Below are 14,360 nucleotides of genomic sequence, written 5' to 3'. Positions count from 1 at the left end.
AATTAACCAAAGGGTTACTCTGTACCATATGATGTCAACTTAGATATAAAAGCTATGGGGGAGAGAAGGAATGGACAGCATTTGTTGTTTTATAGTATTTGCCTTCCAGAGCAACTGCTTCCCAGGAAGTGGCTGAATATTATTCACTGATGGGAAGTAGAGATTAAACTTTTTTTCTCTTTGCTTATACACATGGAAATTTTCACTTTCTTTTTGTTTTAGTAAACACCACTTTATCTCAACCTACAAGTTGCTTTCTGTCTTATTCTCTCTCCCCAGTCCCATTTGGAAGGGGCTGATAGAGCCGTGTCCAGCCAAGGTTACCTGACTACAGGACACTTCATAGGGAAGTGTGCTGGCCAACTGAGAAACTTAGGTTACACAGTAAGTCTCCAAGATTTCTCAGCCCTTTTCAGTAATGTGCTGTATCACAGTGATACTGTCATTCTATAAAGACACTTTTTTGTTACCTTTGGACCAGCAGAACCAGGTAGACCTTGATCACCCTGTAAAAGAAAATAAATTGTGCATACTTAGAATAAGACCATTATGCAACAAAAGCATATTTATGGTATTTTTTCCTTAATAAAAATGCCCACAGATTTCTGTGTTGTTTAATTTGATGTCCTTTACACGGAGCCCTTTATCTGAAACCTCAGACCTCTCAGTTAAAAAGGAAACAATCTGTAATTCAGGTGTTACAATAACACATTGATAACTGGTCTGGTATGCTGACTGGACTCGATCTTGTATTTCAATTATTGCTGCAGATTTTAAGGGTTTGGAGCACAGAGAATTAAACATTGCAGGTCACATCCACCTGCTTCTGAACACAAATGCCAAAATTCTTACGGGCTATAACAGAAATGGAAACTGGTCCTGCTCAAGTTGTACAGGTCGCCCTTCTAAACACAGGATGTGATGATTAGGAATATTTTAAAAGTCCTCTGTTGCAATCAAGATTTCATCATTTGCTTTTATACACCTTACTTGCCTACTGGTTTTTTTCCATTTCTATTACATGGAATAGACAGAAAGACAATGCATGCTAATAATTATTTTCAAAATTGCTCTGTATCTAGAGAATAATTTTTTATGTTGACAAGCTCCTGTCCTTACTCACTCAGCAGAAATATTTCTTGAGTAAAGTCTGAAAAAAAAATGAGTAAGCACCAGCAGTACTTTTTTGTCTAAAAGCAATGGCTAAACTCCATGTTGAATGTCACTCAATGAACAAACTGTATTTACTTTCAGTACATCCTGTTGTTTGTTTCTTTCTTGTTATCTTCTCTGGATTAATTTCAAATAAAGAACAAAACAGATACTACAATATAAAATAAATCAAGGCTTTCAGAAAAAAAGTAGTAAAAATTGAAAAATACTCCTATTTGTATTGAACAGATGCAGAAACATAGTGCTTCAATTCTAATGGAACTTTTATCAAATGTACAGAATGCAGCAGACTTGGTGAGGCAAAATATTGCAGCCCTTTTTTTAGAAGATTATGATTTAAAAAGAAATTTAATTTCTCTTAAATTGCTTCTCTTTCCCCATCAATCTCCTCTTATAGTATGTGATTCATGTTCTGTTTACTTCAGCTAGACTTCTTTCTTTCTTTCCCTCATGTAAAACACACACCACTGATTACAATGGACACGGGTTTCAGGTGCCTGCTTTGCAATACACATACTGCACTTTCTGGGTTGCTGCTGGTTCCCATGGGTGCTGCACTTTTACCAGCCTCAGGCTTTTGATATCACAACTCAGAACCTCCTGCCTCCAGAGATAAAAAAAAATCAATATTCTGGCCATTTAAGACTTGCCTTTTCATTTCTGTTACAGTGTGTGAGCTTAAAATGTACACTTGGGAATTTACTTTCAATTTCTTGTGCATAAGGTGTGCTGTTGAAGCTCACTAGAGGATGAAATTGGCTTGTAGTCTTTGTTTTCTTCACATCCTTCTTGAAGTGGGGTATAAAAAATGGTGCTCAAATGATGTTTTGATAACCAATGGATTATATTAATTTCCTCAAGTCAAGCCTGTTTTGCATGTGACAGTAATTGCTGAATGATCTTTCTGTCCTTATCTTGACCCATCAGCTTTTCACTTCTGGGCATCTGGTGCCCAGCCTGTGTAGGCCATGACTTTGTCTCTTGTTTGCCAATTTAAATGGTCTGTGCTCCTTCAGACTCTTCTCCTCTGTCATACAATGTGCTGTCACTCTGTGCCAGGCTGGGCTAACTGGAGCTCTCCCTTTCCCCGTCCAGATTCACCTGTCTGAGCTCAGTCACTACTGGTTTTTGAGTGGCAAATCACAACAGAGTAGTTCATACTGCATATCAATATTGCATGCTTCAGAAAATGAGACAATAGAAAATAGGAAATTCTGGATTTCTGAATATGCCTTTTGAGATGTGTTCTAATAAGGTATTAGTATCTGGATTCCATTAAAAAATACTGAAGCCAGATGCTATTGGGTTGCAGAGACAACTGCTTATGATTTTTACAGCCTAGAATTGACCAAGATTTTGCACTGACGTAGGAGCAAGACAGACATCTAACTCACCTTTTCTCCCTTCCATCCTGGTGGGCCAGCCACTCCATCACGGCCAGGAGGACCTTGAGGGCCCTATAGATGACAGTAAATCTAAAGGAGGTGCTACTTGAGAGCTTGATTTCTAGAACATGTGTTTAAGTATTAGGGACCAACTGATGATACAGCATAATGAAAGACTAATGTGTAGCACCTCCCACCACTTTAAGCTTTAACACTTTTATTTCTTTTTTCTGAGAGTTTGGCTTTGTATCAAACCAATATTTTAATACATTTTAATAGAAAACTATATACAACAATCATAAATTGTAAGCAAAAATAAACCCCAGCATATTGTAAATATAACCTTAGCATGAGAGATTATGGTGCTATCCAAGCAGGTTTTGACAACACTGTAAAAGACACGATGGGGTTGAAATCCCCAAGCACCTCAGTTATCTACACTTTTGGCAATGTCAGTGCCAGATGAGACCCAGCTGAGGAAACCTTGGTATTGACAAAATCAAGGCCAGGGTTTCTGTGTGGTAGAATCACTAAAAGCAGTTGTGATATGGAGGGAATGGTGTCAAACAGGAGACTTCTGTGCTGTCACTACAAACAGAAAAGCCTGAGGGCTGACAGAGGTCTTGATCCATAAAACTCCAGTGATATCCTCCCTTGGGAACATTGAGGCTGGGCCTCAGTTTCCCACATGGGGCAGTCTGAATAAGCACTTGGCTTGTTCAGACTCACTTTGCCAGGTGTTCTTGGGTAGCTGAGCCTGGAGGTGCATTCCTACACTTTTAGGAGCAGTACTCCTAAAGAGTCCTTCTGCAGAAGAAAAGGTGCTGCCACTTTGCTTTGGTAGATGGTGCTCATGTTGTTCATGACACCTCACTTTAGTTTTGCCTTGAAAAGTGTATATTAATTTTTCCACCCAGTTTCTGGTGTTGTATCCATGACTTTTATCCTGCATGCATTTGAGTGAGCAAGCAGGCTGGGAAACACTGGTTTGTAGGGTCAACCAATAAATCTGTACAGATATTGAAGTCCAGCCCACAGTAACGAGACATGCATGAAAGGTAACAGGCATGTTTCACAGCCTAAATTTTTAAAATTGGGCTCTGAAAGCCTTTGACTACATTTATAGGAGCGTATTCTGGCCTCTGGGGATCTTTAATAATATTTATTTAATCATCTTTTTTGGGGAAGGATATAAATGGCTAGCAAAGCAGATAGAAAACATTGTTTCCCTCTGATGCTCTCAGAATTATCACAAAGTCTCATTTTTCTGGCTCTTTCTGTCCCCCCCACCCTGCTTTTGCTCTTTGGATGCGCTGTAAGTCATAGAGTAAGTAATGGATTTTTTTAATATTGAGAATAATCAGAAATATTTTCAGTATGTTTCAAACATTTTCATATTGTATTTTGTCATGATTACATAGACAGAAGAGAGTAAGAAAAGAGGTTGAGCTAAGAACAATAACTATTCTAAAGTTTACTGATTACTTCCACTCTACTGCTTGGCAATTTTAGGCTTCATTGTGCTAAAATTACTAATTTCCTCAAGAGCTTTGGAACAGTCTCTCTTATGTAGCTTGCAGGCATTGCTGGGACATTTGTTATTCTCCTCAGGGTATATTAACGTATTTGTGAGCTATCTCAAAAAAAATTATGATAGAAACTATCCCTATACAATGCTATGAGTCAATTTAACTTCATGTAGCATTTAGAAAATGTGTATTTAATCAGATCAATACCATATCAGTATGAAATGCATTGTGAAGGAGTTTGTGCAGGGGTATTTCCCATTATAAAATGCAGCCTTTACTGAAACATTTCTAAGGCATGTTTATAGAGAGAAGAGGTACTACATCACAAAGTTCTTGATTTAGCAAGGACTTAAGCTTGTCCCCAACTTCAAGTGATTGGCTGGTTTTCTGGAATTAGACTTCACAGCTGAAAATCCTTAATAACACAAATGTGTTAATGTGGTACTTAATGAGGATTCCCAACCAAAACATTTCTGTTGGGAATTGAGCTCATCTCATTTATCCTGAGTGTGCAAATGTTTGAATAGCAGAATGACAGTTTCTTGGGTCATCTGAAATTGTGGTAATACATGGGTCTGTGTTCTTAATATCTGGAGTTTTCCTTCAGCAGCCTGTGTAGTTGTCTCCTGGATTGATTCTTCTGAAAATGTTCTTTAGTTGTCTTATTTACAGTTAGCTTCTGCTTTTTTAACAGATACATTTCCCAGGAACTATCCTGAAACAATGATTTCTGTTGCACCAGAAAATTGACTGTCTACAAGTACTTCATGCTATTGCCTGTGAAATCCCAAATTGCGCAAGAGGGAATACACTCATTTTTAAAAATAAAAAATGAATCAATACTTATTTCTCCATTTTCTTTTCATTCCTTTTTACATTTTTCTTTTATGGCAAATTTTAGTACTGTTTCCTAGACCATTTGAATTACTTCATATTCTAAAGATATGGAAACAGCCACAGTCATGAAAGTTGAAGGTACAGTTTGAATTGCAAAGAAGCTGTTATAGAGAATCTTTTAATCTAACACTGCACTTTATCAAATGCAGTAGATGAAACATTAGGGTAGCTGTCTTCTTTGAAAGACTTGCCAATGCATTTTCTTAAAATTACATTTGTAATCCTCAATACAGATTGATCTGTCTCGGATTCAGAAAATAAAAAAGTGCTGTTGGGAGTTTAGCAATTAGATGAAATCTGGTCAGCATTTCAGACTTTTTTATTTTATACTGTCATCCATATAACAATCAGTAGATGCAGAGAGTAATGGATTTCCTTGGCTTCCCATGCACTTGACTCTTGAATTCCATATTAAAGACTTTCAGGTGCCTAATTTCTTTCTGCACAAAAGATGTTGCTTTCCACCTGGATGACCAAACACTTTTTAGATTTTGTATCATCTCCCAACTTGGTTATCCTCAAAAAAAAAAACCCTCCAAGAGAGCTGAGAAATAGTGAGATCTTTTTAACACCTGTCACCTGTACACTTCCTTGATATATGCTAATGACACCTTGTCAGGTACAGAAATGGTCACTCACTTTGAGGGCTGTGTGATGGACAGGACAGATCCTGTCCTGAGAACAACTGCTGCTGGCAGATGGTTGATAGGTAATAAGGCAACTATTTTAGTAAATTTATCAAAACAGAGATTGTTCTGAATTGGGAAGGATCATCGTGTGCAGCTCTTAGATGAATGGACAGCATAGAGATCAGACCCACAACCTTGGCTTTATTAACACCATGCTCCAAACAGCTGAGCTAATCTCATCATTCCAGAGAGGATGTTTAAAGCTGTTCAATGCTAAAAAAAAATATTTTCTTCACTGAAAAAAACACTTTGCTGAGAATTTATTTGCAAGTGAAACTTTAGCAGCGTTTTTTACAGTAAAATTATATTTCACATGTCCAGAGGAATAAGTGTTTCTACCTAGCTGAAGAAAAGGATAGAAGAGGAAAGAGGAAAATTCAGTTTATTTTACAAATTCCCTAAAGATTATGTAAGTGATTTAGCAAACTTTATTTTCCTGAAAGCAAAAGCATTCTTAATTTTTATTTATTCTGGTCCAGATTCACCAGTATCTGTCTGTCAAATGTACATTAGTGCTGTGCTTTGATTAACAAGACTTTTTTTTTTTTTTTTTTTGTATAATTTGCATAAGATTCAAGCTTTTTGCACAAAAGGGTACTCACTTCAGGGCCTGGCTCCCCAGAAGCTCCATCTTCTCCTGATGACCCAGGAGGTCCTACACTTGAATCAGGTGCTGGGTTTCCTGGAAGACCAGGCAGTCCTGGAGGGCCTAGTGGCCCCGGAAGACCCTGGATAAATCAGCAGGAGTGTTAGAAATTATCCTAGCCTGGTTCATTTCTATACACATGGAACAGGAAAAAGCTCACATAGACTTTTCAGGCTCATAAAACCATAAAACTCAGCTGGGGTTTCCACCCACATTCTGCTTACTGAGAACCAATTTTGATTTCACAGATATGCCCTTACATAGGGTCACACTGACCTCCCTCACCTGTGCTCTCTGAACTCTGCCACCTCATAGCATTGAAATAGAAGCATTTAAAAAAAAAAAAAAAAAAGGTGTCAACTCTCTGTAACCCAGTAGAGATCTCAGACATATCCCAAGGATCGATCTAATTATAAGAATTATAAGAGACCTAACCATAAAGAAACCATCATTGTACAGAGGGAAGTGGTTGGTTTTTTCTCCTCTACCATTTCATAGGGTTTGTCAATGTTATTGCTGGAGAACTGCGAATCCCTACTCATGGTCCAGACCTGCTTAGTGCTGTAAAACTGGCCTCTGCTCTAAAGATCTATCCTGCATGGACATGAGCAGAGGTATTTAAATCAAACAAATGGAATGAAATGAGTGAAATGTTATTTTAGGAGGAGCAGTACATTTGCAAATATTTCTTCCCATGTCCAAGTTCATCTGTGTTACTGGTTGCATTAGCAGACAGAGACAGAGAGTTTGAAGTTTTGGGCCATGGCTCTGTAAGTCAGGGAGTCTTTAATTCTGACTTGGGGCATGTACAGGATTCTATCTGGAAGAGGCTCATCTTGGATTTTCAGTGCACTGAACAGAGCCTTCTGCAGTGCACTCACCTGTCTTGTCACCTACAAAGGGCATCTGAAGAAGCTCCTAAATTAGGAAAGATTGCTAACTTCCAGCGTGTGGCAACTAACTCCTGATGGGCATTGGGAATAAGGTATTGATCACTTTTGAGTAAAAACAAAGAAACAGAAGGGGGGTCCTGAGGCAGAAACCAATCTGAGAGAATGAAAACTATCACTAGTTGTGCTACAAAGCAGAGGCCTCCAGTGTGCTAGAGCATTCTGGAGTTCATAGGAACCATAATGAACTCAGAAAGCTGCAGTGTTACTGCTGTTCAGTTCACCAGAAAGCTGCACCATAAAGCATTTCATACAGATACACTTATATTTTTTTAGAACAGATACTCCATATTGAAAAAAGCAAAGACTAGGGCCATGTAATGCCTTCCACTGACTAAAAGGGGCTTGGTAGAGAGCAGGAGAGGGGCTGTTTACATGGGTCTATGGTAACAAGATAGAGGACAATGGCTTCAATCTGACAGAGGGTAGGTTTAGATTAGACATTAGGAGGAAATTCTTTACTCTGAGGGTGGTGAAGCACTGTCTCAGGTTGCCCAGAGAAGGGGTGGATGTCCCATCCCTTCAAATGTTCAAGGCCAGGTTGGATGGGGCCCTGAGCAACCTGGTCTGGTGCAAGGTTTCCCTGCCCATGGCAGGAGGGCTGGAACAAGATATCATTTATGCCTTTCTATGACTCCATGAAGCTATGATTCCCATCTCTCTCCTCTTTCTCATAGTCAGATTAAAAGCATTTTCTCATTTTGAAAAGTCCTCCTGCCAGTATTTCTTTGGTGGCCGCCTCCTGTCTCATATTTCTTCCCCACTCACAAGCATTTAGGCCTTTTCTGACCTTGAAACCCTGCAAATCCTTTCTAGATGCTGTAAATTAAGCATGTATTAAACTTGCATTATGAAAAATTCTACAACCTGCATGAGTAAAATAAAGCTTTTTATAATGAAAAATATCAATATTTGCTTACCCTTAAAATCTCAGTCTCTCTGTCAGTATCTCCAGAACCTGATTCTTCAGGTTCCAGTCTATTCTGAAATTAGGAGAATTCCATTTTAAATTACTGCTTCTAAGGATGACAAATGGAAATATCACTTGACATTAACTGAAAATACAGCCATCATCAATATCCTTACAGCAGTCTGTCACTGGTAAAATAAATTATAATACAACAAGAACATTTCACTTATGTTTCTAGTGTTTCATACCATCTTCTTTTGTAGTCACTGAGCACTGTACTTGCCTGCAGGTGCTCTATGAGCACAGTGATAACTGTCCTGCAGGACACACATGCCATGAAACTGTTTAAGTGAACTGAAATAATATCTCAGACAAATTTTAACTTCAGAGAGGTACCTGTCAACATTAAGAATATCCTAAAATGCAGATCTTACAAATGACCCCTGTTTCCTACAATGCATCCCTCCTTTAAAAAGCCCAATTCTGAGATTACTACAACTGGAATTAAAAAGATTACTTTTATAAGGAGAAAATATACTGAAGCCATTTCTAAAACCTTCTGTTGAAAAAACACCTTAGTGTTTAGTCCTTGGTGAGTTTCATAGCTTTGTACATTTTGCAGACTACAAAGAAAAGCACAGCGAGAAGTACTACCTGAATAAATTATCATAGTACCAAAGTGAATGTTTCAAATGCTTGGGAATTAAGGATGCATTCCTTGGCTGCACTGAGACTTCTTCCATCTCACCACAGAATAAAAGGCCTTGAAACTTGCTGTCACAGATAACCAGGAAGTAAAGGCAGTGTAGGACTTGGTGTTCCCTGCTACATTTGTAGAAGTGACCTTTGACTGGGTAAAACTTTTGGCCTGGAGCACCTTCTCCTAGGGATTTGGAGCTGCCCTGCTGGTCTCCTGAAGTCAGCATCAGGGCAGGCTCAGTAGTGCAGCAGAACACTGTTAATCTGTTTTTATGCTGCAGAAATATATTGGCTTAATTTAGCAGACCCAAAATCAGGGGAGCATATAATCTGTTTTGGCCAGTGGAATATGTTTCAAACTCTCTTGTTAAACACTCATGATATCCAGTGTGACAGATGGTTTTGTGTAAAAGTCCAGGATTTCCACTGGTGTCTGTGGTGAACTATGTCTAAGCATAAAATCAGCTCTCACAACATGAACCCAAAATTCAGGCCAGATTCCTTCTTTAGCTGCATGCACATGTATCCTCATGGATATAGAGAGAAAAGTCCAAGTACTGCAGTGAGATGGATCTGAAACTCATTCTTTAACATTGCCTGAGTACTGAGCACTCAAAATACAAACACTGCAATCATGTTGGTGTGTCTTCTAGTATTTAATGACAGCAAACATAACTGACTGTCAAACCACTTCTCTGTTCAGTAGCAGAAAGACATTAATAATTTAAGTTTAGAATACCTTTTTGTGGAAATTTTTGTGTTCTCCCATATATTGTTGCTTTTGCACATGAGAGCACACACATCCACCGATGTTTTAAAAAGTTAATACTGGGTGTTTTGTAGCTTACACTTCAGTCAGACATTTATTTGCATTTCTGCATGAATGTTTTAGAAAACATGATTATCTCTGTGGCAGTCAGGCTATTTTCCCAGAGAAAACCTCCTATTTAGTTCTGGATTTCTCTGTGGCAAGCTGAGCTCATTGACAGAGAGCCCCAAATACTCACTAATCCTCTGGAAGGAGCAGATGGTCCTGTGGGTCCTGGTAGTCCAGGGGGTCCTGGCAATCCCTCACCAGGATCACCCTGAAATTAGAATTAAGATAAGTCAGCAAGGATTTAACCATATAAAGACTATAAGGACTAGCTACAATCTCAATGGATTTCCAGTCACAAGAGTGTCTGCTTATGAGCCGGGTTGGACTTTGTTCATTTCTAAGACAAGCTCCCAAGGAACATGATCTTCACATTGGCAGTGGAAGAAAGAATTCTTCCTTTTCTAACTTCTGCAATGAATTTGAAAATGTACAAGCAGCATTAACAGCATTAGGCAGAACATATGTCTTGCCAGAATGAGGTTTAACTGTGAGTCTTGAATTTTTAGGGCATATTACATATGAACCCTCACCCCACACCAAAAAACCAAAAAAACCCAAAAAACCCCAACAACAACAAAAAAACCCCCCAAAACAAAAAACAAAACAAAACAAAAAAAAACCACCAAAACAAACAAACAAAAAACCCAAAACCAACCAAACAAAAACCCCAAAAAACCAAAAAAAAAAAAAAAAAACCCAAACCGAACCAGAAAAAAAAGTAGTCACTGTGGTGACACCATGGTATTCAATCTGTAAATGTCTTGATTTTATTGCTAATCTCTCTAATGGTTTTTTCAATACTACCACAACATGATTTTTCTTCTGTGTGTTGACCTTTATCTACTGTCAACACAATGAAAGATGCTGTTCAAATATGTGCCATTTTCTCTCATAACTACTACAGTTTCCTATAATTTGTCTTTCTTACATCATCTCTGACATTTTGCTGAAGTTAGTTTCAATTGCTTCAGATTAAGATGTTTGTGACTTTTAATAATTTTTCTGCTCAGGTCCAATATTTTTTACTCAAGCCAAGAGCTGAGGTTTTGCCTCCACTGATCTGTGCTTTACCCTCTAACCTGCCAATTTGCTATCTGGGCTTATGAGCATTTAAATTGTGTTCTATAAATTCACATATTTGGTTACATAGCAGGAAACACTGACTTTTAACTGTCTCTTGGTCACTTGCTCTTTATGCTTGAGAGTTCATTGGATGAATGTATTCATTCAGTTCTTTGTTCCCTGCAGCTTTGTCAAATGGTTCCTATAGTGATACTTCAGTCATATCCAGAGAGAGTGTGTTTAATTAATTTGGGGCTATTTTCACTGTCTGCCAGCATGTTCAGTTACAGATGCTTTTCATTCATTTTAAAACATCCTCCTCTTTTCCAATGACTATTACATAAGTTCCTGGCAGTGTTTGTTTTCATGCAATTTCTCCCACTTTGTGCGCACTGCAGGAAAGAAAAAACCTCAGATATCACATTTGGGTCATGGTCATTTTTAGGAAGCCTGACTGTATCCGTTCCCAAGGAGCATCTCATGGCTGTATTTCTACACAGAACATGGACCATGGTGGAAAAGTGACAGCAGCTCCCCATTCTCCACTGATACATAGTGCTCCATTCATTCTCGGCTTTCCGTTTTCAGTTAGAAGAATCAGGAAAAGGAAGGTGGATCCTACTACTGTTCCTGAAATTTAGAAATTGTTATACTGGAAAAGGTGCTGACTGTCTTTAGACAGCATAACAGTTCTGAATTTTTGTGTATTCTTTAAGCTTTGGTCACCCTACCAACACAGCCAGGCCTAGGAAATCATACTGATTAGCATATTGAAACGATTTGCTGAACAACTGATAACTTAAAAATAATTCACATGTATAAAAGAGGATCAGAACAGCATCTTGTTTGTCCTGTTTTTACTGCAGGAATTGTCTGTTTAAAGTATTTCCAAGACAAAGCTCTGCATATGAAGCAGTCAACTTTCCTCAGTGCTCTTGAATGTATCATTAGGATTTTTAGCACTCTTTTGCTAACTTCACAGTGTCTCTTTGAAGTGTCTCTTGAAAACATTCGTCCAATTTTTAAATGAAAAACTAAGCTTAAGAGGTCTTTACTAAAATAGACATTAAAGTAATGAGGAATAGACTACTGGAGTATTTTCCTTTCCAATATAACTTTTTCTGTCTACAGCTAAGCAGCTTCTCCTGCTGCTAGAATTTTCTCCTTCTGATAGCTATTCTGATCAATAAACTAAGGCTGGATGGCCTTTGGTTGTGAGGTCAGCTGGAACAGACTGGCTAGGCCCACAATCCTTAGGTACTTGACTCTGGGACTCCTTTTAGCCCTGCATGTTCAAAGCTAGTATTTTGAGCACGTTTTTTTGTGCATTTTGCATGAAATAACTTTAGAAGTACACTGAATTCTATCAACATGAGTATCTGAAAGTTAAAAGCTTCCTGGGATGGCACTGGAGGAGTACAGAGCCTATGCTCAGTCTCATCTTGCAGCGTGATGGGAGTAGTTAACCACTGATGGCCTGAGCATTGTCTGAGTGAGGGTTTTTTGATACAGGCCAAAACATTGTCAGGGACCATGCCTGCAAGTCTGAACCATCAGCAAATCAATTCCTGGGCCAATGTAGGTGTAGCACTTTCTGTTGAAGATTGGAATGGTCACCTAACAGAAGCTGCCACTACAGCAGCTGCAAAATAATCTTGGCATCTTTTCAGTTTGCTCTGTTTTCATTAAAAGAATCCTGACTGATCTTTTGGTTTCCTACAGATGAATTATGTCAGTACCAAGTACCCTAGAAATAACTCTGGTCACAAGAAGGACCAAAGCAGATTTGCAAGAAACCTAAAAAACTAATTGTCAAATGACATTTATGTGCCTGTGATGCCTGCTGGCAACTGACAGAGTATTTTAATGATAATCTGCCTTCCCAGTGTGATAAATGAGTATGATTTTTGCTGATAAAAATTGAAACAGTAATCAATATTGATACAGTAATTAATATTTGAGAATAATAAAATAGTTAAAAGTTGTTATGCCAAAGAAGAGAGGGAGAGGAGGGGCTCCACCCCCCTTCCCAGCAGATGTTCTCAAGGACCACAGGAAAGAAGCTGAAGATACAGTTGCTAAAAATGACCAAGAACCTGGTTGAGTCCCAGAAAATGCTAATTATAAGGGATTTATTGCCTTGATATGTAGATCTAGTGATACGTTAGTCTTGGCTTACATTGTACTGGCTTGATGCGCATGTGTAACCCAAAGGTGAATTAAAGGACAAAGAGGAAGAGGAGAGGTCTTCATCCAAAACGACCCCCAAAGACTTGTGCGACCCCCAAACTGAGTGGTGGCGCATGCGTGATAAGGGTGGTAATGAGGGCGGAGATAGAGATATGATGAACCGAAAATAGGAAGAGATGGCATTGACACATGGCATATAAGGGGTGACTTCCACTTGGCAAGCTTGTACGTGAGGTGGCAAGGGTTCCAGAACTCTGCCCTCCGTACCCCTCAGTATCTTTTGCTTATGTGCTATTATTGGAACCAAATTATCCCTTATTTATATAAGGGATAATAATATATAATAATATATAAGGGATAATAATTTTCTAAACTATTCAATTAAAATTGCTGCTACTTAAATATTGTTTGGTTTTTTTTGATGGGATAATTGGGCAAACATAACACCAGCCTGTCTTTCCCGGAAGGCCTGTCTCCATACACTGTAGCACTCCTGTTGTGAGTGATCCCACCATATCTCTGGAACCTCTGAGAGGTGGTAGCCCTATGACTGTGCATGGACTTGTCCTCCTGTTTGTCTCCCACACTGCCTGGTTTTGTGAACACGTACCTGAGACAGGTCCCAGAGGAGAGCAAGAGTGTCTCCATCATGATGTACCTGAGATGCTCCCTGACTGCCCCACATGCTTTCACTTCTCTACAGTTTATGAGAACACTCTGCTCAACAAATTTCTATTACATCTATACATAGAGATGGGGAGTTGCCATGCAATCTCATTACCTGATTCCTGTACTGGAGAGTAATTTTACCTTTTAAATGATTCTGGATCATTTCAAACTAATCTGAATAGATGAGATTTATAAGGGTCATGTTCGTGAATTTATGAAGCCTGTGTTGATTTGTTAAACAGATGAAAGGAATTAATAATTTGACACTCGGACTTACTATCTGTATGTCAATTTTGTGTACAACGCGTACTTTAATAATAGATGAATCCAGTACATCTCACTTCATCTCAGAAGAGATACAAGCTGTTACTTCAGATGGTTTGAGTCTTATTTCAATTACGTTCATTTCCTAAGGGTAATATAATTATACTGCCTCTGTTAAATCACTTACCCAGTAGAGTAAGTTGCTCAGAGCGGTTATATACAACAATTGACTTTTCTTTATTAAGTGTTCAATACATCTTCCTTAGCTCTTCTGTGAAAGCCCAACTTTTTCTACTGCTGAAGTTTATTCACATCCTTGAAAAATACTTATTCTGGTGTGGTGCCATCCAGCCATTCATGAATAAACAGTAGGATGTTTAAATTCTTTCTGTGATTCCATATTTTATGCCTCTCTCAGAC

At 38.5% G+C, this 14,360-nt stretch overlaps 1 protein-coding gene across 1 annotated transcript in view; it reads right to left on the bottom strand.

The window, feature by feature from the left end:
- The window catches only part of LOC131094437 (collagen alpha-1(XV) chain-like), a 119,119-nt gene that overhangs the window by 52,547 nt on the left and 52,212 nt on the right, over window positions 1-14,360 (bottom strand). Inside the window, exons 11-15 of the mRNA XM_058042035.1 lie at window positions 9,886-9,963; window positions 8,190-8,252; window positions 6,276-6,401; window positions 2,568-2,630; window positions 471-506 (exon numbers count right to left, since the gene is read on the bottom strand). Of these exons, the coding sequence (XP_057898018.1) occupies window positions 471-506; window positions 2,568-2,630; window positions 6,276-6,401; window positions 8,190-8,252; window positions 9,886-9,963 (366 nt within the window). The remainder of the gene's footprint in view (window positions 1-470; window positions 507-2,567; window positions 2,631-6,275; window positions 6,402-8,189; window positions 8,253-9,885; window positions 9,964-14,360) is intronic.

This window comes from Melospiza georgiana, chromosome 1 (assembly GCF_028018845.1).
Source record: "Melospiza georgiana isolate bMelGeo1 chromosome 1, bMelGeo1.pri, whole genome shotgun sequence".
Classification (NCBI taxonomy): Eukaryota; Metazoa; Chordata; class Aves; order Passeriformes; family Passerellidae; genus Melospiza; species Melospiza georgiana.
This window is presented reverse-complemented; position numbering and strand designations above follow the sequence as displayed.